At 39.9% G+C, this 20,957-nt stretch overlaps 1 protein-coding gene across 1 annotated transcript in view; it reads right to left on the reverse strand.

Moving 5' to 3' along the window:
- Positions 1-20,421, reverse strand: part of MYBPC1 (myosin binding protein C1) — a 76,835-nt gene extending 56,414 nt beyond the window's left edge. Inside the window, exons 1-7 of the mRNA XM_044226324.1 lie at positions 20,242-20,421; positions 18,330-18,426; positions 17,170-17,493; positions 11,170-11,211; positions 8,591-8,785; positions 3,183-3,278; positions 722-832 (exon numbers count right to left, since the gene is read on the reverse strand). Of these exons, the coding sequence (XP_044082259.1) occupies positions 722-832; positions 3,183-3,278; positions 8,591-8,785; positions 11,170-11,211; positions 17,170-17,493; positions 18,330-18,426; positions 20,242-20,421 (1,045 nt within the window). The remainder of the gene's footprint in view (positions 1-721; positions 833-3,182; positions 3,279-8,590; positions 8,786-11,169; positions 11,212-17,169; positions 17,494-18,329; positions 18,427-20,241) is intronic.
- Between the last annotated feature and the right edge of the window lie 536 nt (positions 20,422-20,957).

Here is a 20,957-nt window from a genome sequence, read left to right on the forward strand (position 1 = left end):
TTTTTGAATGAATCTCTCCAACGTTGAGCCCCCTGTCCCGCTAGTTTCCTCTGAGATACTACACCCTACCATACAATGTGTATGCAGATTTGTAATCATCTTATGGAAGGAGCATGTCATAATGGCAGCAAACACTGGCTCAGAGCTTTAAGATATGCCGGGTGCTGTTCATTGTACTTCACAAGTAGTACTCTCATTTTACAGATGAGGTGATTGATTTGAACCCAATCTGGCTCCAGGGTCCAGGCACTCAACTACTATGAAATGATAGCTGTCACTCTTCTTTTCAGGCTATAAAAAGCAGGATTTAGTATATAAATACAAAGGAATAGTATTCATCCATAAAAAGGAATGAGGTACCAATTCCTGCTACAGCTTTAAGGAACCTTGAAAACATTATGCTAAGGGAAAGGAGCCGGACGCAAAACGTCGTATATTGTGTGGTTCCATTTATACTAAATACACAGAATAGGCGAATCCATAGACACAAAGCAGATTAGTGGTTGGGAGGGAGGAGGGAGGGAGAGGAGGGAGAATAGGGAGTAATGGCTTGGTGGGGTACATGGTTTCTGTTCGGGATGATGAAACTATTTGGGAACTAGAGGTGGCGGTTGTACAACACTGATAACCGGTCGTTTGTTCACTTTAAAGGTAAAGTGCATGCAATGTGAATTTCACTTCCATTTAAAAAGAAAAGCAAGACTTCATGCTTGGCACTCACCAACTTTCACTGATCCTGTCTGAGGCTTTTCCACGAACAGAGTGGACATCTGGGAATTGGCATTCTGCTTGTCTTGTTCCTCCCCAGCAGGTGATTCACCTAGAGACCATTCTAATGAGCAGAAAGGAAGAAAAGGATCATTTCAGGACCAAGTTCTTCTCAGGCAGACTTACCTGGGTTTGTTGTTCTTGTCAACGCCGAGGCTTTTCTTTGTCTAATAAACCTGGATAAATATAACACCATTCTCTCCATCCCTCTCCCCTGCAGCCATCGGGAGAGAGTGACAGATTCTCATTCTTACAGGGATGCCTCTTTCATGAGAGGGTAAAGAACATTTTGTATTCCTAGAAATAGTAAAACTTTTCAGGTACATTGTTACTCTGTGTTTGTTGGCAGCCATGGTTTGTTTCTTCATTCTGTCTGTCTCCTAACAGATAAACAAGGTGGGAAGTATACTGTATATTGAGGCAGTACCACGTCATATTAGGTGAATGACTACAGTGTGCCACACCCATACAACAGAACTGGAAAAAACTAAAGGGATAGGTCAGTTTGCTAGTCAACTGGGAAGGTTCAAGCAGCCAAACCTGGCCTGGTATTCCTAGATTCCTTGCTGCTGCAGGATTAGATAATTCCATTAGGGTTGTATAGATGAGACCATAGTTGGACGATTAAGTAAGGCACAAATTTCAAGAATACTAGATGCAAGAGAAGCAGAAAAAGAAAAAAAGAAAAAATCAATTCTTTGAGGCTTTCCCGTGAAGACCGAGAAGCTGAAAGTGAAGTTTGTTTTCATTTTCTAGGTTGCACTCCAGGTGCTTAGCTGGTGTGAATCAGCAGTCCACTCCAGTGAGGAGGGCAGGGGAGAGAACTGAAGACATTCCCTCTGTCTCCACGAGCTAAATGTAGAGAGGTTCAGTTTCAGCCACTTAGTAACTGGGGAAAAAAAAAATGCATGGGTGCCAACTCTGTTAATGTTTCTTGAAAAGAAGGAAAAACATTTAGTTATTTTAGTTTTCGTGTATCGATCATGCTATTCATGGAGATCATCATGAAGTGATGTCAACTTTCACAATGAAGTTATGCAATGTAGTCACATGATTATGTGGGGGGTGGGGTGGGGTATGTGTATGTCTGTGAAATTCATAGTAATAATGAATTGTGGCCACTCATATTTGTAATATGAGGGCAGGAACTTGTATTGTTTTTTTTTTTTCCTTTTTATACCTACAAGTACCTACAAAAGTGCCTGGTCCGTGAGGCCCACAGTATGTAGTATGTCCTCAACATGAATTTGTTGAATGAATTGTAGTAATTGCTGACAAAGTGCATATGGAGGCTTTTATAAAATGTAATAAAGTTCTATGGAAATGTGAATTATTCTCTAACTTTAGCAGATCCCCCAAATGGAGATTTTCAGTTTCTTTATCTCTGTGCATTTGCTAAATGTTAAAAATGTCAGCTATAATGATCACAAATCTGTGGTATGTGTGGTTAAGTTACTGTATTTGTGTGTGTGTCATGCAAAATTAATTATTTCTCAATAAATTAGTTTTCTTGTAAAAGGGTACATAATGAAAGATTGCTAAAAAAAAAAAAAGCTACAAACTGAATAAAACAAAGATTAGAATCAAAACAGCTTCAAGAGATGAGGTCATTAGTGACTATATTAGCATGGCGTCCGGACGCCTTACTCCAGGCGAGTGCTCACCTGAATCTTTTCTTTCCAGGGCCCGACTACCCAAACCTGAAAGGAAAGCGTGATTTGGATGATACAAGGGCAAGAAGTGAAAATGGAGAGCTGACTTCAACCTTCTTGGATTCCCCCAAACCCTGTCTCTCCTTATGATGGGGAGAAAGAACTAGAGTCAGCTTGGGTTGAAAATCAGTAGACCTTCAACTATGAAAGCATCTATAAAAAGTGTGTGTCTTATTTAAGAAACAACAATAAAATAAAATAACTCAAATATCCAAAGAACAGAGGATAAGGGCATACAGCTGGAAATAGAACAAACATTTTGTCCCTAAAATTTATATCCAAGATTTACTAATCTTATTTATTTCATAAAGAAATTCTCCTTTAAAAAAAAAGAAATAGGGGCGCCTGGATGGCTCAGTGGGTTAAGCCTCTGCCTTCGGCTCAGGTCATGATCTCAGGGTTCTGGGATCAAGCCCCATATCAGGCTCTCTGCTCAGCGGGGAACCTGCTTCCCCTTCTCTCTCTGCTTGCCTCTCTCCGTACTTGTGATCTCTGTGTGTGGGTCAAATAAATAAATAAAATCTTTAAAAAATATATAAAAGATCACCATTAAAACCAAAGTATCCCTCCTGGGCTGACAGGGGCAAAACGTGGTGTCCCTGTTCTGCACACTGTCTCATCAAGGTTCTCTGCCTTTTCTTTTTCTTTACTGTCAATTAACAATAATTATAATGTGGGGTAAGGTGTTGGAATTGTCCTAACCTGGAGGCAGGGCGCTAGGTGGGGAGGCTTCCTCTTCATCTGAAACAAGAAATAGGAATAAAAAGTCAAGAAGAAAAGGATTTTGTCCTGAGTATCCTGCAAAAAGAGAAAGCTGAAAAAGAAGACAAGAAAACACAAAACGCTTTAAACTGATGAGTAAGCTTCAGAAGACTCAGTACCTAAAAGATTAAACTCAATATTTCAGATCAAAAAGAAAAATAAGTGAGTAAGGGGATGAGAGAATAGAGAAATCCTCTAAAAGTGTAGATTGAGAAATGAAACTCTGTGCAAATATTTCATGTGATTGTACGTTAGGAAAAAAAAATTAATGTTAAAAACCAAACCTTAACAAAGTCAACAATAGAGGTGTTTTCAAGTTCTTATTTTGTAACCTGAAGTCAATGTCAGACGTAATTCATATACCATAGTCATTTGGACATAGACATAAAAAAGCATAAATGAATGAGAACATAGTCTCTTCTGCCCCTGAAAACCTTGTGAATAACTCCCCTTTTATATTTAGGAGACAAAAGGCAAAAGTGACTACATTAACTAAGATAAATAAATTTGTCACACTTGCTAAATTTACCAATATTTATTTTAGGAAATTTGAGGGCATTTTCCCATGATTATATGAATGTTGATATGCTGTATAGTCTTTTAATCCTTATGAAAGCACGTTTGTAAAATTCAAAATATGCCTTATATTATTTATGTACAGAGGTACTGAATATTCTCCTTTTCTAAAATGTCTGAATTTCAAAGTGTCTTTATAATTTTAGATGTTTAAATAGGCATTTGGTGTTATCTGAATCTCTGCCTTTCCTTTCCCAAAGCATAAAAATTAATGTTAGTGTAAATAATAATAATCTTTGTACTTAAAACACTAGAATAGTTGTGAATTTCAGAGCACAAACCTATATATAAAATGGGATACGGGACACATGCACTCAGCTGTTAATTTTAAAGTGCTTTAAAAAATTCCCAACAGGGCGCCTGGATGGCTCAGTGGGTTAAGCCGCTGCCTTCAGCTCAGGTCATGATCTCAGGGTCCTGGGATCGAGTCCCGCATCGGGCTCTCTGCTCAGCAGGGAGCCTGCTTCCTCCTCTCTCTCTCTCTGCCTGCCTCTCTGCCTACTTGTGATCTCTCTCTGTCAAATAAATAAATAAAATCTTTAAAAAAAAAAATTCCCAACAAGAGGTAAAATAGCACATTTTTATATAATCTATTAGATTAGTTACTACAAAGATTATTTACTAGCCTGAAATTCTTTTCTAAAACTGCCAAGCAGCAATATGTATTATTACTTTTTAACAAAATAATGAATGTAATACGTAAGAAACTTAATATCATTATCTTTGAAACGGAGGAGATTCGCTGAACAGTGTGGGATTTAGGATTCTCCAGAGGAAACTTTCTGGGCTCAAAGAAGCTTGAAAAATGCTAAACTAAATGAAGTTAAATGCATGTATTTTACTGGATCATATGAATGTGCACTTCCTGAAGGCTATCACAGACTTCCGTGTGCTAAAGGGCACTGACATTTAGGGATAGAGACAAAAAAAGATCCAGCAGTTAGCCTTTCCCAAGCTTCGTTCATTTTTTCAATACTTTTTTCCTGAAACATCTGTTAATATTCCACAAAATCATGCATTTGGGGAAATATAGGTATGTCTGAGCTATTCCAAAACACTGTTAAATAATCACAATTCTCCATACCTAAAAATAAAATATTTTGAGATTTTTCTATATTATTAGCCATGCATTTAATTCAGTATTTAGAATTTTATTCTTGCAACCTAATCAGAGACTCTTATTTACTGAAATATGTAAAGAAACTTGATTTTAGGGATGCCTGTGTGGCTCAGTCGGTTAAGCGGTTGCCTTCGTCTCAGGTCATGATCCCAGGGTCCTGGGATCAAGTGCTACATCGGGCTCCTTGCTTGGCAGGAAGTCTGCTTCTCTTTCTCTCCCTCTGCTCTGCCACTCTGCCTGCTTGTGCTCTCTCTCTCCCTCTCTCTACCTGTCAAATAAATAAATAAAATCTTAAAAAAAAAAAAAGAATCTTGATTTTAAAGTTGAAAGTTGAAAGTTAAATCTTGAAAATAAAGTTTTAAACCTCAAACAAATCCTAGAAAGGAGCATCTTTACTATATGTAAAGTAGAAGCTAGAACCATTTTGAGTCAAATGATCGCTTCATTTTAGGCATTTTTATGGTTGCGTGTTTGCTTTGTGCACGGTGCATGGTGAATTGAATTAATTGTCTGGAATTCAAAATGATTGAGAAAAGAGTATTAGCATACCTTCATAAAACTAAAATGAAAGGAGAATCCACTTTTTAAGTAAACATTTGATAGGTGAGTAGTTTCAAAGTCCGCTAAATGATGGAGGGGAGTGGGCAAGGAATGAGATAGTTGGGTGATGGGCTTTAAGGAGAGCATTTTTTGTGATGGGCACTGGGTGTTAGACAGAAGTGATGAATCACTAGATCCTACTCTTGAAACCAATATTACCCTATATGTTAACTAACTAGAATTTAAATAAAAACTCAAAGCAAACCTAAAACCTTTTGGGGGGACATGTCCAATTATTTTAGACTATTGCTGTATTAAAGCAGTGTTTTAAGGTATCATGAAATGATACTCTGGATGATCCAACATTACTTCCAAACACCAGTTACTTCTCAATTGACGATTCATCATACATACATGTTCAAATTTACTGAAGTGCTAGAAAATATAATAGACCAGGGGCAAAGTTTTTGATTCCCTTTCAAAAGTAGCTTTGGTCCTGCCATCCCATTAGATTGGAAATGTAGTTAAGATGTTGGATCCTGACTTTAAACTCTTGAGAAGTTGCCTGCTTGAATTTGGTTGAATTGGATGAGAATGAAAGGTCTAATTGTTCCCATTTACTGTGAGAAAACAGGTTCTACTGCTAGCAGAGAAACTGAATATCCAACTTTTCTGGGTTGTGCCTAATTCAACAACACATATGTGAAAGGCTTGGCATCATACAAAGAATATTTTCAAACAAAACAAAACAAAAAATACAATATGTAAGTTATATTTTCTTTTTTTCTGTTTACAAGTGACTACCATGATGATGAAAGACATCTGTTCTTGGATCCTTAGGATATAGCATATCTAAAGACCACAGACCATAGCAGCAGACTCTCTCCCCTAGTTCATGGAAGGAAATTTACCGAAGCAAAATTTCACTTGTCTTTAAGTCATGGGAAAATAGCATTTGTAAAACGATAAAAATGATTCTTGAAATAACTGAAGTTTCCAGAGAAGAAGGCCTGGAAAGCAGAGAAGAAACTCTGCCTCATATTACAAGCCTGGGATTTTAAGGGGGCACACAGGAAATCTGGAATGCAGGGTGAGAACTGAAGAGAGAGTAGAATATATAGATTCTTATGCTTCTACATACTTACTTTGCCATAAAATAACTTCTACCTGTGGTTGATTTAAGTTGCTTTTCTAAATTAATTTTTAAGTCATGCAAACTTGGGACAATTGATGAGATCTTTGCAAAGACCAAAAAGCACATAAAATTAAAATATATGTGGCTCTCAACAAACCTCACTTAAATGCTGATATAATACCTTGTTTGATTGTGACTAAGTTCAGAATCCTCAAGTGGAGAAATCAGTTGTGGAAAACGTTGGCTCCCATGACAAAAATAACAAGACCAGCAACAACAACCATGTGTGAAAGGCAGTAGCATCAACAGCTAACATGAATTCATCATGTTTGGAGGCATTGGATAAATTTACCATAGTTTCATAATGAAAAGGCACATGCCTTCACATCTTGATGCTTCTAAAATCAGAATACATATATTTGATGAGTTTTTTCCTCCTCCAAATCTATTAAATCTATGTTGCAACTTATAATGGTTGTGTCCCAGAATTGAAAAGTGTGGTAATATTAGCTTCTAACAAAGACCATGACAAAAAATTAATGTAATTAATAGAAAGCATAGAGAAAGTTCATTAGATGGTTGGTTGTCTGACACCTAAAGGTAAAATTAGACACAAAAAAATGTAGCATTGAGTAAAAAGCACCAGAATAATGTTATTGCAGAAAAGGGATCTAAATGAAGAAAAAGAAGTTTAATCATTCTTTTAAGAATTTTCATATCAGTTAAGAGAAAACTGTCTGGAACTTGGTCTGATTCACTTCCTCATCTGCCAACCATATTCACACCAAATGAAAGATTCTTCATCTCAAGTTACATGAGATCTTTAATATGCACAAGGTTCATTCACGATAGTTTATGTGGTAATATTAATGTTAGTGCCTGGAAAAAGAAAACACATCTTTATTTACTTGCAGTGATTACAGAACCAAATATTTTTCTGGAAGAAAAATAAAAAGAGGCAGTAAATATCCCAGTTGGGCTTACTGAAATATGGACAGACTATAAACTATTAAGATGCAAAAACCAAAAAATCGTTTTTAAATGTCAGAAGTTATGTATTGAAATGAATACTGCTCTTTAAAGTAGTGTCTGATTCTATGCTCTGACACATCTGGAGCTACTTTCAAGACCTGTTTTGAACCTCCCTTAGGGCCAATTGTTAAGGTAGAGAAGAGACCCAATCTCATTACCCTGTGTTCACATGTACCAAGGTTGGCTGATCTAAAGAAGTATGATCCTACTTGATCACCCACATTATTCTTTACACATGGCTCTCCGTGACAATTGCCTCTTCTAAAACTGTCCTCTGCTGACGGTTGCTCTCCTCTCCAAAGCTCCCTAAAGTTGACTTCAGAACTGCAGGACCCAGCAGCCAGACCCGTGCCTGGCACAGAGCCAACACTTAGTGAAAACTTGCTGAATAAGAGGACATTGGGATAAAAGACAGATCTTTGGTCCCCCTGAGCATATAGAAAGCACTTCGTTGATTTGCCACCCGTATTATTCTGGATGAATTCTAAGCCATGGTAGCATTGTTTTTATGAGGACATTGCTTCCAGGTATGATTACTCTAAATGGGATTTGTGCATCTAATTTCTGGTATTGTTGTTTGATTACACACATTTCTATATTGTCATCTCTTTTGTTTCAATTCCAGGAGAAAGTTGGCAGTACTAGGGAGCAGGATAGCTGGATGGACAACTCCAGAGGCAAGTGAGCAAATTAACAAACACACATTAAAACTTCTTCCTGGGAAATCAGCTATTTCCCAGATCGAGACCCTTAGTAAATGTGAAATATTTGGCAAATCTAACTACAAACACTACTTATAAGATTGATTTAGGAACCAAACAACATTCTGCAGCTATGAAAAAAACAACAACAAAAAAATTTCAGAACATTTCCAGATTGTTGTAGAAAAATTCAGGCAATCTGAGAAAAATATTAAGGCTACATTGTTGTGAATGACGTTCTTACCAGTAATAGTTTTGGAGCTATTCACTGAATATACTTCAGTTAACTCAACAGAGGACGAATTAAAGTCCTGAAAATGTACTAATATCCAGGAGTGACCCTTTTCAATAGTTGTAAGTGAGTTGGCCTTACAGTAAAAATCATCCATCTGTTCTGACACAGTGCACAGCCCCAGTGTGTCCTCCTCAATTTCATTGACTAAAAGTATGCATGCGATATTCATACTCCTATCCAGCAAACATGGCAAAAGGGAATACAAATCTCTGGAGATGACCACTGCCCATATCATCAACAGCTAAGCCCTCCTGGAAACTCAGTTGTTCATTCTACAAGTATTTACTAGGAGATTGCCACCGGCCGCTCTCTGCCAAACACTGGGAGAAATGAGCTAAGGGGACCAAAGAGGTGTTAAGACATGGTGCCTGACTGTCAGAAAACTTCCAACCTGTTAGGGAAAGGAGTGAACCACTAATACGTGATTAAGTGGAGAAAAGAGTGATTTAGCAACAGAGGCGATAGGTCCAAGAGAAATCAGGAGGAGGAAGGGCAGATGAAAGTGAGCTAAGACAGTCAGATGGAAGCTGCACAGAGGAGTGGAACCTGAATTGACTGGTTAAAGAACAATGGGATGGTCTGAGGGCTGGGGGAGGGTAAAGGGTAGGAAGGGACACTCTGGCCAATGCAGAAGAACATGTCCCGTTGCCCCTGTCAGTCTTGCTATGCTCCTGCAAGCCTTCTTTCTCAGCCAGGGAAATACATATAGCCATGATTGCGTCTGCCTTTTACTTAAGCATTTTCTTTGAAATGTCCCTGTCCTTGATGAAAGTGAGTAATAGTTGAAGAGGATTGTGTATTAAGCAATAACTTCCAACCACCTACTTTTCTTTATTTAGGGATGTCACTTTGTATCATAAACCGATTTGCTTCCTAATCTTGTAGAGCAAATATAATCACGGCAGTTTATGTGGTTGGGCACGTGACTACATGTGGCCATGGCCTTGCTTAACTTCTGCAAATGTCAGAAAAAGTGAGGCTAATTACAGGATTCCTTAGTCATCTGCCTTTGCTCTTTTATCATACTGTGTTCTGCATATAGTAATGAGCTTTTATTGTACATTGACTGGTTGGTTTTAACCATATTCTCATGTAAGCATGTGAATATAATATAATGACTTTTCACATCAAGGGTCAGTCACAGGCTTTGTTGAAACACTGACAGCTTGCCCTCTGGGATTATATCATCTACTTTGTTGGTTGAGCCTTACAGCCTAGTCCAACTACCTTTCCAAATTTGGAAACAGAGGTGTATGCCATTGGTCTTGTAGAGAATAATGTTACAATAGCTTCAGCCAAGATGCCCAAACATCCTTGAACCCATCTCATGGAAGGAGTTCTAGGAGTTTGCACTGTCTGCATTCCATAAGCAAATAACCTTCAGACTGTAGCCCACATGGCCAGGAGTATATTCATGTTACTATCCATGGGAGCCACTGAAGGTCAAGGACAAAATGAGTGCACCAACATTGTGTGTTCATTTATGAAAGTGTAAGTTCAAGGTAGCTGAAGTAAAGAGGTCCAGTGTACTGAAAAAAAGAAAAAAGTATTTTATTAATGTATAGGAGACAATAACACCATAGGAATTAGGTAATGAAATATGACATAGTAAGAACAGAGAAATACTTAGCATAATTTTGAGTAGCATCCAAGACAAAGAGAAACATCTTATTGCAATCAGGAAATAATTGGTTATTCCAAAATCTAAACTATGTGATTCAATTCACAAATAAAGATGAATGTTTAAAAATGATGATATAAACATATAGGCAGAACTGTCAAATCTACCTCTGTGAAAACTTTCTTTTTTGGAAGAGTAATGCTCCTTAGCTTAGAAGAGCTGGTCAGTAATGACAATGACTTCCTCCATGGGGAGACAAAGGAATGAATATTTCATGGATCCACAGCAGTATATGATAAAGATTATTCATTTTCTCAGATTGGATTATGTTCATATAAAATAAAAAGAGAATAATATTGTAATGATAAATGAGTTTCCAGCTCAATAAGGAGCAACATAATGTTTGCTTAAGGTTGTATGTGTCAACATATATAAGCCATTATATAAGTCCATGCAAATACATAGTGCTACAAAATGAGATGCTAGCCTTCAAGATTACTAGTAAAATCTGGAATAGTTCACACACAGTAATACAAAAACAGTTTTTTTTAAAATTATGTGTAATCCAGATAACTTTCCAAATTGGCGTAATCCCCTAAAGATCAGACACGTCTTTTCCTTCACATGCACATAACTTGCAAACTACCAATTAATTTGCTGGCATCTCAACAAACACTTGTGATATTTTTATCATTGTTGTTTTTCTTTTAGAAATATGTATCATGAAAACTGATCCATTCATTATGCTGACTGGCCATGCAGAGAAGATACGAATGAAGAACTCAAAACCACACTGATCAAAGGAAATGCAGAGAAATTCTATCAGACTATCATGACAATCATTACTGACCTCTTCCTGCTTCTAATTTTGTTGAATTCAGCCTTGTTCTCCCTCCCTCTAACTCACCTTTTGCTGGTGTGGTTTCAGCCTCCTTCTCTTTATTTGGTTCTGTGTGGAAAGTACAAGCACATTTTTAAAAGTGTCTTAAAGAAACCATTTTATTATGTGATGAGCAATGGGTGGAGGGAGGGAGAGAAGAAATTAATGAGAACAGAAGAGATCATAAATGATGCTACATATTCATTTATTATGCTATACATGAGTTATGAACTTGGGAATGATAATGTAGAATCACATTAAACTTTTAATAAAAGCAATGAATAAATCTGATACTTTTGAAAAAAGTATACAGAGAAACATGCAATACAGATTTTGTTAAAATATACTTAGCTATGCTGGGACTATGTTAAACATGCCGGTGTGAAAGTGAGTATAAAATATGGGTCACTTCATTTTAGACCCCAAAAGGGACTGACTTTTTAAGGAAGCTTGACCCATGTAATGATTCCAATTGTTTAGACTTCCGGTTAATATAATAATAATGAGTCAGGGTATAAAATCTATAATTGTCCAGTAGTTTCAAGGAAAATATTTTGGTGCATGTACTAATCTTCTAGGTTGAGATGAGTGGCAATTAATGGAACCCAAGAGCAGTAACATCCGATTTCATCAGCTGAGACAGACTATCTAGCTTACTTCTCTCTGTCCGGAATCATATTTAGATAGCTGCAAATGGTGTCTGACTTGTGATTTGTGTAAGAAAATAATTATTTTAAGCATGAATTCTCTCTCTTTCTTGGATTGATGAGCAGAGGTCTGAATCTCAGCTAACTAATAACTATTTTAGCAGAGTTTGGGAGGAGACCTGTTTTAGCAACAGGAGGTCAGTATTCTACAATGAATATGAAATAGGCGTATGCTATAACAAGGGAAAATTTAGAGTGGCTCAGTGACAGCAACTGATCTGAAGAATAGAAGGAAAAGGTTATATCCATAATGGCCTGTAGGTCCTCAGTGTACTCAGTATTGTCAAAAATAAATTGGTATGTGCAAGGAGAAAACACACCAAAGAACATCCTAAGAAGAATGTCACACTGCACCGGCTAAAAGAAGACTAAACACAGCTTGTCCCTGTTTGAACCCATATGGCACAGAGCCTCATTCATTCATTTTGACACATAGCAATATTCTTCTATACTGTTTAAGGGCTTTGGGAGTGTGAATCCAGTGTTCTTAGCTGGACAAAGGGGCTCCTATGAACAGTCAGATTTCTCCAAGTTCCCTCCTGAAAATGATCTCCAGGATGGAAGAGCTTCATAATCCCCTTATAAATGTCCATGCAAAAAGATCACCAGCAACTAAGGCCTAGTCAGCTTCTCTTTCACCTAGACTGTGGTCTCCAGTGCCCTCTCATCCCCTTCCTTCACACCATGTTGTCAACTTAAGAAACCTGCCTTGAGGGGCACCTGGGTGGTTCAGTGGGTTAAAGCCTCTGCTTTCGTCTCAGGTCATGATCTCAGAGTCCTGTGATCGAGCCCTGCATCGGGCTCTCTGCTCAGCGGAGAGCCTGCTTCCCCCTCTCCCCCTCTCTCCCTCTGCCTGCCTCTCTGCCTACTTGTGATCTCTGTCTGTCAAATAAATAAATAAAATCTTTAAAAAAAAAAAAAAAAAGAAACCTGCCTTGAATCACAGATGGCCTTGGGAGGGTCTCCCGGTATTGCTTGCGTTTCAGTATGGCGGTTGTGTTATACTAAGGAGTTCTTCAGGCTGTATTTTATCTTCTACTTGGTTGTAAGCAAACAGAATCCAGGGAAATGTTTTCCGCTTAGAGTTCCAGTCTTTTTCTCTTCCTTAGGTCTATGTGAACGCAAAAGCGGGCTTCACCTGCTCTGTGAAGTAGTAATGCCCACTGTTGCTCCCTACAACTCTTTACTCCTTTTTTTTTGTTGCCACCTGGTGGACAACAGGGTACTAAGAACGGGAGAAGTGGAGCCTCAGAGGCCACCAAACCATCCTGGAAACTGTTTCTCCAGGTGCTTGCTGGTGATATAGTTCAAGTGGGCAGGAGGCTGCATGTCTTCCAGGACTGAGGTAAAATGTGTTCCCTAAACTCACAAGAAAGATGTGGGCTTTGTTTGCCTTTAGCTGTATGTGAAGAAGTGCTACAAATCCTTCATTCCCTTGGAGGCTCAGGCTCCACAAAGCTAAAACATGGGCATAACAACAACTTTGGCATCGCTAGAAAGGTTTCGTAAGTATATGACGTGCCATTCAAATCAGGTACCATGAGACGGATATATAAATACAATGCATTATTATTATGACTATTAGTATAAGTATAAACTTATGACAAGTGTGGTCATCCACCTTCTCCATAGGAGTTAGGTTAAAACTCACAGCTTCGGTGGAGGCCAGATCATGCTGGGGTGGACATTCTGTATTTGCGGCCCAAACATGTGAAGCGGTGTTTTTACTCACCTGGGGGTGGGGCTGGGGATGGGGCTGGGGCTGGGGCTGGGGCTGGGGCAGACACTTCATTTTCTGGAAATGAAAAGAATAATGGAAGTGTTAGTCTCACTTCTCACAGGCAAAAGCTATTTTCCAAAGCCCCACACTGCCCTCAACTCTAGGCAGCCAACTCACCTGTACTGACAAGAGGGATGGAGCAGGAAAAGTTTCAACCTGTGGCCAAGACATACTGCCTTTTAGTGTGTGGTATGAGGTGAGGATCTAAATGGTAGTCTATAGATTCCCATGGTGTACTGATGGGCAGAGCACAGGTAAAATGGGGATCCAGGGTGCCCTGGCCAGCAGGCAGAACATTTAATGGCATTTAAACTGAGCCTGTTTTCCTTTTCTGGAAAAGTGAATACAGCTCCTATCCCCTATGCACAGGTTGCAAAGAGGAGAAGATGAGATACACTGAGTGGCGTGCGTGTCCCTCATGGTCCAAAGTACTCACACCCTGCAGAGCCTAAGGTGAGGACAAGGCTCGGTAAATGAGAGACCACTTTCCCCAGAGAGCGAGGACACATGGCATCTCTGACATCATCTTGCTCCCATGAGACATACTTCCTGAATGGTGATGAGACCAAAGTCCTCTGGCTCTGCAGAGTTATCACAAGTCAAAGCAAGACTCATTGGGAAACAGAATCAACTCCTCTCCCGGTCATTTCTGGGAATGCACGTATCTGGTGTAGATTTCTTTCTTTTTTTTAAAAAAAAATTATTTATTTATCTATCTATTTATTTGAGAGAGAGAGTGCATGCGAAGACGAATGGAGGGGCAGAGGGTGAAGGAAAGAGAGAATCTCAAGCAGGCTCCACACCCAGCACGGAGCCCAGGGCAGGGCCTGACCGCAGGACCCTGACATCAAGACCTGAGTGGAAATAGAAATTCGGAAGCTTAGCCAACCGAGTCACTCAGACACCCCCTGGAGTAGATTTCTATCTACACATATCCAAATTTTTGAGAACTTTGGTTCTGAGGTTTTTATACCTGGCTTTGGATATCCAGAATTATAGAGAAGGCTGGCAGTGAATTCGGTTAAAGAAACTTCTGTTAAAAAATATACTATGTCCAAGTAGCTAAAGGAATATCCCATGACCAAAAGGCATGGAATTTCCCCTGTTGAATCCCCACAGATTCCGTGAACTGGGAATTAGTGACATGTGTGTGAATCAGCTTCTCCTACTCCAGGGCAGGAAGAGGCAGTTAATGAAGGTAATCTCCTTTAAACTTATTTTCTGCTTGTCAAAGAAAAATTTTCATATTATAAGCACATGTGGGATCCCAGGAGCTCTGTTCTTATCCAGATCTAGGATTTTCTAGTTATTTTTCCCACGACTGGCTCTTACTATGCAAAGAGGAAAACAGCTCACAGCAAAGAGTTTAGCCCAAAGGTCATCACTGTGTGTAGTCCTGGCAGGCTGGAATGAACATAGAAGAAAGAATGGACTGCACCCCAACAGAAATCAAGAAAGGAACAACACAGTGCTATCAGGATGCCGTGATATCTCCTTCTATCACTAATTTTTTTGTGTGTGTGCTGGGTACACACTCCAAATTTAAAAAAAAAAATTCATTCAGATTCCCATAAATACGGTACTATTTACTAAAGAGGAAGAAATAAAACCAAAGGAGAGAAAACGTATAGCTTTCGGGCAGAAAGAAATGTAGCAGGATGCAATGTAGTTTGAGGATACAGTGAAACAAGTGTCCCCTGGATGGCATCGAGGGAAATGCTTTAGTTTCTTTACCACGTCATGGAAAGGATCTGTAGTGCCAGATCAACCAGAAGACAAAGCCCTCGGCCAAAGCATTTTATTTTCAGAGAGCTGAGTGCAGAAATGGGAATCTAATGTTGACCCCTTGGCTTTGGGTGAGTCGTTGCAGCACACAGGTATCAGAATACAGAGAGCAAGAAGCCAACTTCTTTGGCATACTATCTTTCGGACAGGGTCATTGTTGCCTAATGCCCGAGAACCTCTGCCTGGCTCTCCTTGTAGATGAGTTTCTCTGGCTTCCAGCCTCTTTTCCCCATAACTGCAGGGATTACTTAATGCCACAACCGTGTTTCACCCTGTTATTCTACCAGAGAGGGTCTCTGTTACCTATTTGGTTAGGTCTACACTCTTTAAGTTCACATTCAAAGCCATTGCCAGTGGGAACTTCCTCCTTCCCTTCCCTTAGCGCACCCTGGTGGCCCCCGCTGCTCTGGTTTCTCTTTTCAATGTCTGACCTTTCTGCCCCTGAGAAGAGTGATGATCTTCTCCCCAGTAGACTTTGTTTATTCTCTGAATGTGATTGTGTCAGGTAGATCTCAGTTCGAATTCTGACTCTACACCTTATTAGTTGTGTAATCTAGGGTAATTCCTTAATCTCTGTCAGCCTCCCTGAACACATTTGTGAAATAACAACAAGGTACTAATCTAACTAAATTATAAGCACAGTTCCCATATGTAGATAGAGCTCTATAATTTACAACACTAACTACTATCGTTATTTTGTCAGTCTTGGTCTATCTTTTTATATTTCTCTGAGGATTCCCAGAACTGATTTTCCCTTCTGTTCCCCTCCCTTATTCTCTTGGCATTCTGAACTCCATGATAATATACTCTTTATTCACTAATTATTTTAAAATTATTTTCCACGGGCGCCTGGGTGGCTCAGTGGGTTAAGCCTCTGCCTTCGGCTTGGGGCATGATCTCAGGGTTCTGGGATCGAGCCCCGCGTTGGGCTCTCTGCTCAGCAGGGAGCCTGCTTCCTCCTCTCTCTCTGCCTGCCTCTCTGCCTACTTGTGATCTCTTTCTATCAAATAAATAAAAAAAATCTTTTAAAAATTTAAAAATAAAATCATTTTTCATTTATCTCAGTGTATTTGTTTCTTTTCCCTCCTAGCTGAACAAGGACAGGGATCTTTCATTTCCTTTCTTGTCTCCCTAATACCACATTTTCTTGTTGGAAACACATTAAATGCATAGTGAATTGATAAAAAAAAGAATTCAAAGGACTTCATTGGTGATCGTGTAGGGACTATCACAATGGCCATGCTTTCTCAGCATCTATGTAAACAAAAGCCCATTTTTGTATGGGAAGCTGTGCTTACTTAAAATCCTGTTTTGGAAGTAAGGCCAAGGGTGAAATCTAATAAAAATAAATAAAAGAGAATTATTCTGGATACTGAAACTAAGTGGGTCCTGAATGTGAATTGTCCGTTTCCATTGTGTTTGTATGTAAAAGCCCCCAAATCAAAACAAAATGAGAACTTAAAGGGCTTAGTTCAAGTTCCAACAAATCCACAGAACTTCGATCATTAACTGCAGATTGGATTATCAACAGAGCTACAGAAATATTATAGAATATTAATGCTGATATTTTTAGAATGTTTGCAGGAAGTGGAAGTGGGAAAATGCATGCCTGCCTGGTATGAAGGCAGAGCCAGAACTTTTCCTTCTTGAAATCATAGAAACCCTGTTACTTTATAGCCAGTGGAGAAATAAATAGGCAGCAACTACTTATAGGCACCCACTGCATGATGTATGCTAATGGATGTTAATCCTTACCATCCTTACTACTCCCTAAAATCAGTGCTTTAATTATCCCCATTTTGCAGATGGGAAGTGAGGCCCTTTGAGGTCCCTCAGCCCATTGAGGGTGGAGCCAGGCTCTGTCCGGGTCTGCCTGACTCAGAACCTGGACTTTATCACGTGGGGCTGCACTTCCCTTCTCAGCTTTCATATTCGGTGGAGGCAGAAGTGGACTGATGGACTTTCCAGAAATATCACTCCATTTTTCCTGGTGAGTTGGTTGATCTATTGCCATGGCCACATAACCTCCTATGGGTGTTGTACTAGCTGTAGGAGTGGAATGTGCCTGAAGTTCCTTATCTATGTAGTGGACACAATAGTGTAACCTATCTTAAGAGTTGTTGGGAGAAGTGGGTGAATTCCTGCGGAAGCAAGAATGGGGTAGACACCATACACACTTCAATCTCTCTTTATTGTTATCATTGTTATTGTCATAATTTTACTCTGACATTTGTGAGAACAGCACTCCTGTCTTTCTACACATGCCATTTGCTAGGGATTTGACTTATTTCTAGGTCTGTGGCTGTATCACGTTAGAACATGTTTGGAATTGGGTTGGGGGCTGAGGAAGCAGAGGAGGTAGACCCCTCACTCTCCTAACCGTAAAATGGTAATAATAATTGATTTTTTATGAAATTTACATACACTGCAGAGTCTGTACAATGTAGATAAATGGACCCACCAATCAGTAAATCCTCGTGGAAGAGAAAGGATAAAAAGATGAACTCTCAATAGTTTGCAAGACATTTGAAATGAAGAATTCCAGCTGTCTTGGACCTGGACAAATGGGGAAGCTGGAATGGTAAAGGCCACGAATTAAAGGAATCAAAGGAATTAGGTTGAAAATGCACGATTAGGGGCGCCTGGGTGGCTCTGTGGGTTAAAGCCTCTGCTTTCGGCTCAGGTCATGATCCCAGGGTCCTGGGATCGAGCCCCGCATAGGGCTCTCTGCTCGGCAGGGAGCCTGCTTCCTCCTCTCTCTCTGCCAGCCTCTCTGCATACTTGTGATCTCTGTCTGTCAAATGAATAAATAAAATCTTTAGAAAAAAAAAAAAGAAAATGCACAATTACAGGTATGTCTCAGAACCCAAGGCATCTCCTTTTGCCTCAAGAAACTGCTCATATATCTCTCTTACTCCAAGGCATCTTTCGTCGCTGATAGGTTGTGCCAAGCCCAGCTTCACCCACACCTCTAAGAGCCATATGTATGTTCCCCAGATTCATTAGCTGCCTCTATAACAATGATTCATACACAACAATTTCCATAGTACCCACTGAATGGGAACTGTGGGAAGAAGGACCCAGGAGGTCGGAATTCATTGAGCATAAATCTATTGTAAATCTCCCAAGAGTGGGCACTGATAAGGTGAGATGCCTGTGTTTAAGAAACTCACAGGTTGGGGCTCCTGGCTGGCTCGGTCAGTGGAGCATGCAACTCTTGATCTTGGGGTTGTGAGTTCAAACCCCATGTTAAAGATTACTTTAAACATTTTTTTAAAAAAATATTTTATTTATTTATTTATTTATTTGACAGAGAGAGAGACAGAGAGCACAAGCAGGCAGAGAGGCAGGCAGAGGCAGAGAGAGAAGCAGGCTCCCCACTGAGCAAGGAGCCCAACACAGGGCTTGATCCCAGGACCCGAGATCATGACCCGAGCTGAAGGCAGCGGCTTAACCCACTGAACCACCCAGGTGCCCCTAAACATTTTTTTTAATTTAAAAAAAAAAAAAGAAGAAGAAGAAGAAGCTCACAGGTAAATTAACTACTCTTTTCTATCAAGTCAGTCACAAAAGCAGGTGGCTTTGCACTCTCAGAACATTCAAGACTCAACATCTATAGTCCCTCCAGTGTTTCTGAAATTGCTGTGCACATATGGATTACCTAGGGATTTGGTCAAGTGCAGATTCTGATTCTGGGGGTCTGTGGGGGTGTAACTTTCTGCACTTCTAACAGGCTCCCAGGTGATTCTGATGCTGCTAGTCCATACCCCACACTTTGGGGAAGTAAGCTCAGACTATGCACTAAATACCACCTAATCCTGTCCCATTTCAAACGTGATTGTAAATGGTGAAGCGTATACAGTACATGGGGAGTTTTCCTCTCTGATCACAAGCTTCTTGAGGACAAGGTCTGTCTCCTCCTCCTTTTCAAATTCTGCATAGCAGGTGCTCTATAAATATAGTTGACTGGCAGAGTGTTCCTACCCGCACAAAAACCCCTTCTTCTCATTGCCAAGAAATCAAGAACCATTTGCTGGCACTCCAAGGGCAGCTTTCTTCATCTGCGTTACCCACAGAGAACACTATGTCTCCCATTGGCGACCCTCCTGCTGGCTGAATGCTGGAAGGCATTCACCCAACCCCATCGTTTCTTAACAATGGCAGGAGAGCAATCAGGCTAGAGTTTTGCCCCTTGGTGCCGATACAACCCTTGCCTTTCTAAGGAATTCCGCCTTCCAAAATCTGGGCTGCAAATAACCCAAATAATAAAAATCTCAGCAAATAACCCGCAAGCAGCCATGCCAGCTCTACTGTCAATTAGCTTAGCCCCGTCCACGCTCTCAGGAGGCACCTGTCCTTGGGAAGCTCTCCACGTCTTTAGATTTAGAGCAGAAGGTTATTTATTGAAGGGAGGCCCTGCTAGGCTTCTGCTTATTCAAAAACCCAAAGGCAGCTTTTGTAGGACTTTTCTGCCAGGTGAATGAAGTCGGACTTTTGTCTCCCTCTTCCTCTTGCCTTGATTAGGAAACACACGGACGGGATGGACTAAAGGGTATAGAACCTGCTGTTTTAAACTTCTTTTTAACAGAAGGAAGAAACTCGGAAACCCAGAAAATAATCAGCCCAAGGAAATATTCTTATGGCCAACATGAAAACTAACTAGATTCTGAACCAGCAAAGAAAGCTACCTCCTTCTTCCTCAGGCAAGGACGGCTGTTCTTTGATCCTTTTTAGTTCACAGATATAGTCTTTCCCTCCCTCTGCAACCCTGAAACGTGTTCAAAGGGCTCGATCTATTTATGGTGGATTTTTCCTATGACCACCTACTGTAAAAAGCACAGGTATGCCACCAATGGCATTCCTGCACGGAGAGTGCCAGGCCATTCTAACTGACGGGCGCTGGTGGCAGCTAGTAAACAGACAGCCCATCTGTGGCCTTGGTGCTCTGCTGGAAGACCAGAACCTCGTCACTCCATAAATGGTCAGGTTTGCTCCAATGAGGCCCATTCCTATTTTCCAGGATCAAGGCTTCCACGGTCAGTAAATTGAAGGAGGAAAAAAAATCTTCAGTCTTAGGAGGCATTAATTAACCTGCTTCTCTCTATTGAGGTGTCTCCACACCAAAATGATAGAAACATCCCAGCCTTCTCCTTCCCATGGGCTCACGGGCTCATATAATACACTGTTTGACCTACTTAAAAGTATCCTATTGACCCTCAACTTGGCCTTTTGCTGCCTTGGAAAACGTAATGACAACATATGAATATGTTGTATAGGCATGGGAAAGACAGGGAGAACATAATAATAACAGTTGTGATGACTGACGGGTAGGATTGTATGTCTTTTTTGTGGCTTTCTTTTTGTCACTTTTTTGGGATAAAATAAATGTGCTAAAACCATGTTTTGGTAATTTGGTGTGTAGACAAAGACTGTTGTGTTATTCTTTTTTTTTTTTTTAAAGATTTTATTTATTTATTTGACAGAGAGAGAGAGAGCACAAGCAGGGGGAGAGGAAGAGGGACAAGCAGGCTTCCCTCCGAGCA

This window comes from Neovison vison, chromosome 12 (genome assembly GCF_020171115.1).
Source record: "Neovison vison isolate M4711 chromosome 12, ASM_NN_V1, whole genome shotgun sequence".
Lineage (NCBI taxonomy): Eukaryota > Metazoa > Chordata > Mammalia > Carnivora > Mustelidae > Neogale > Neogale vison.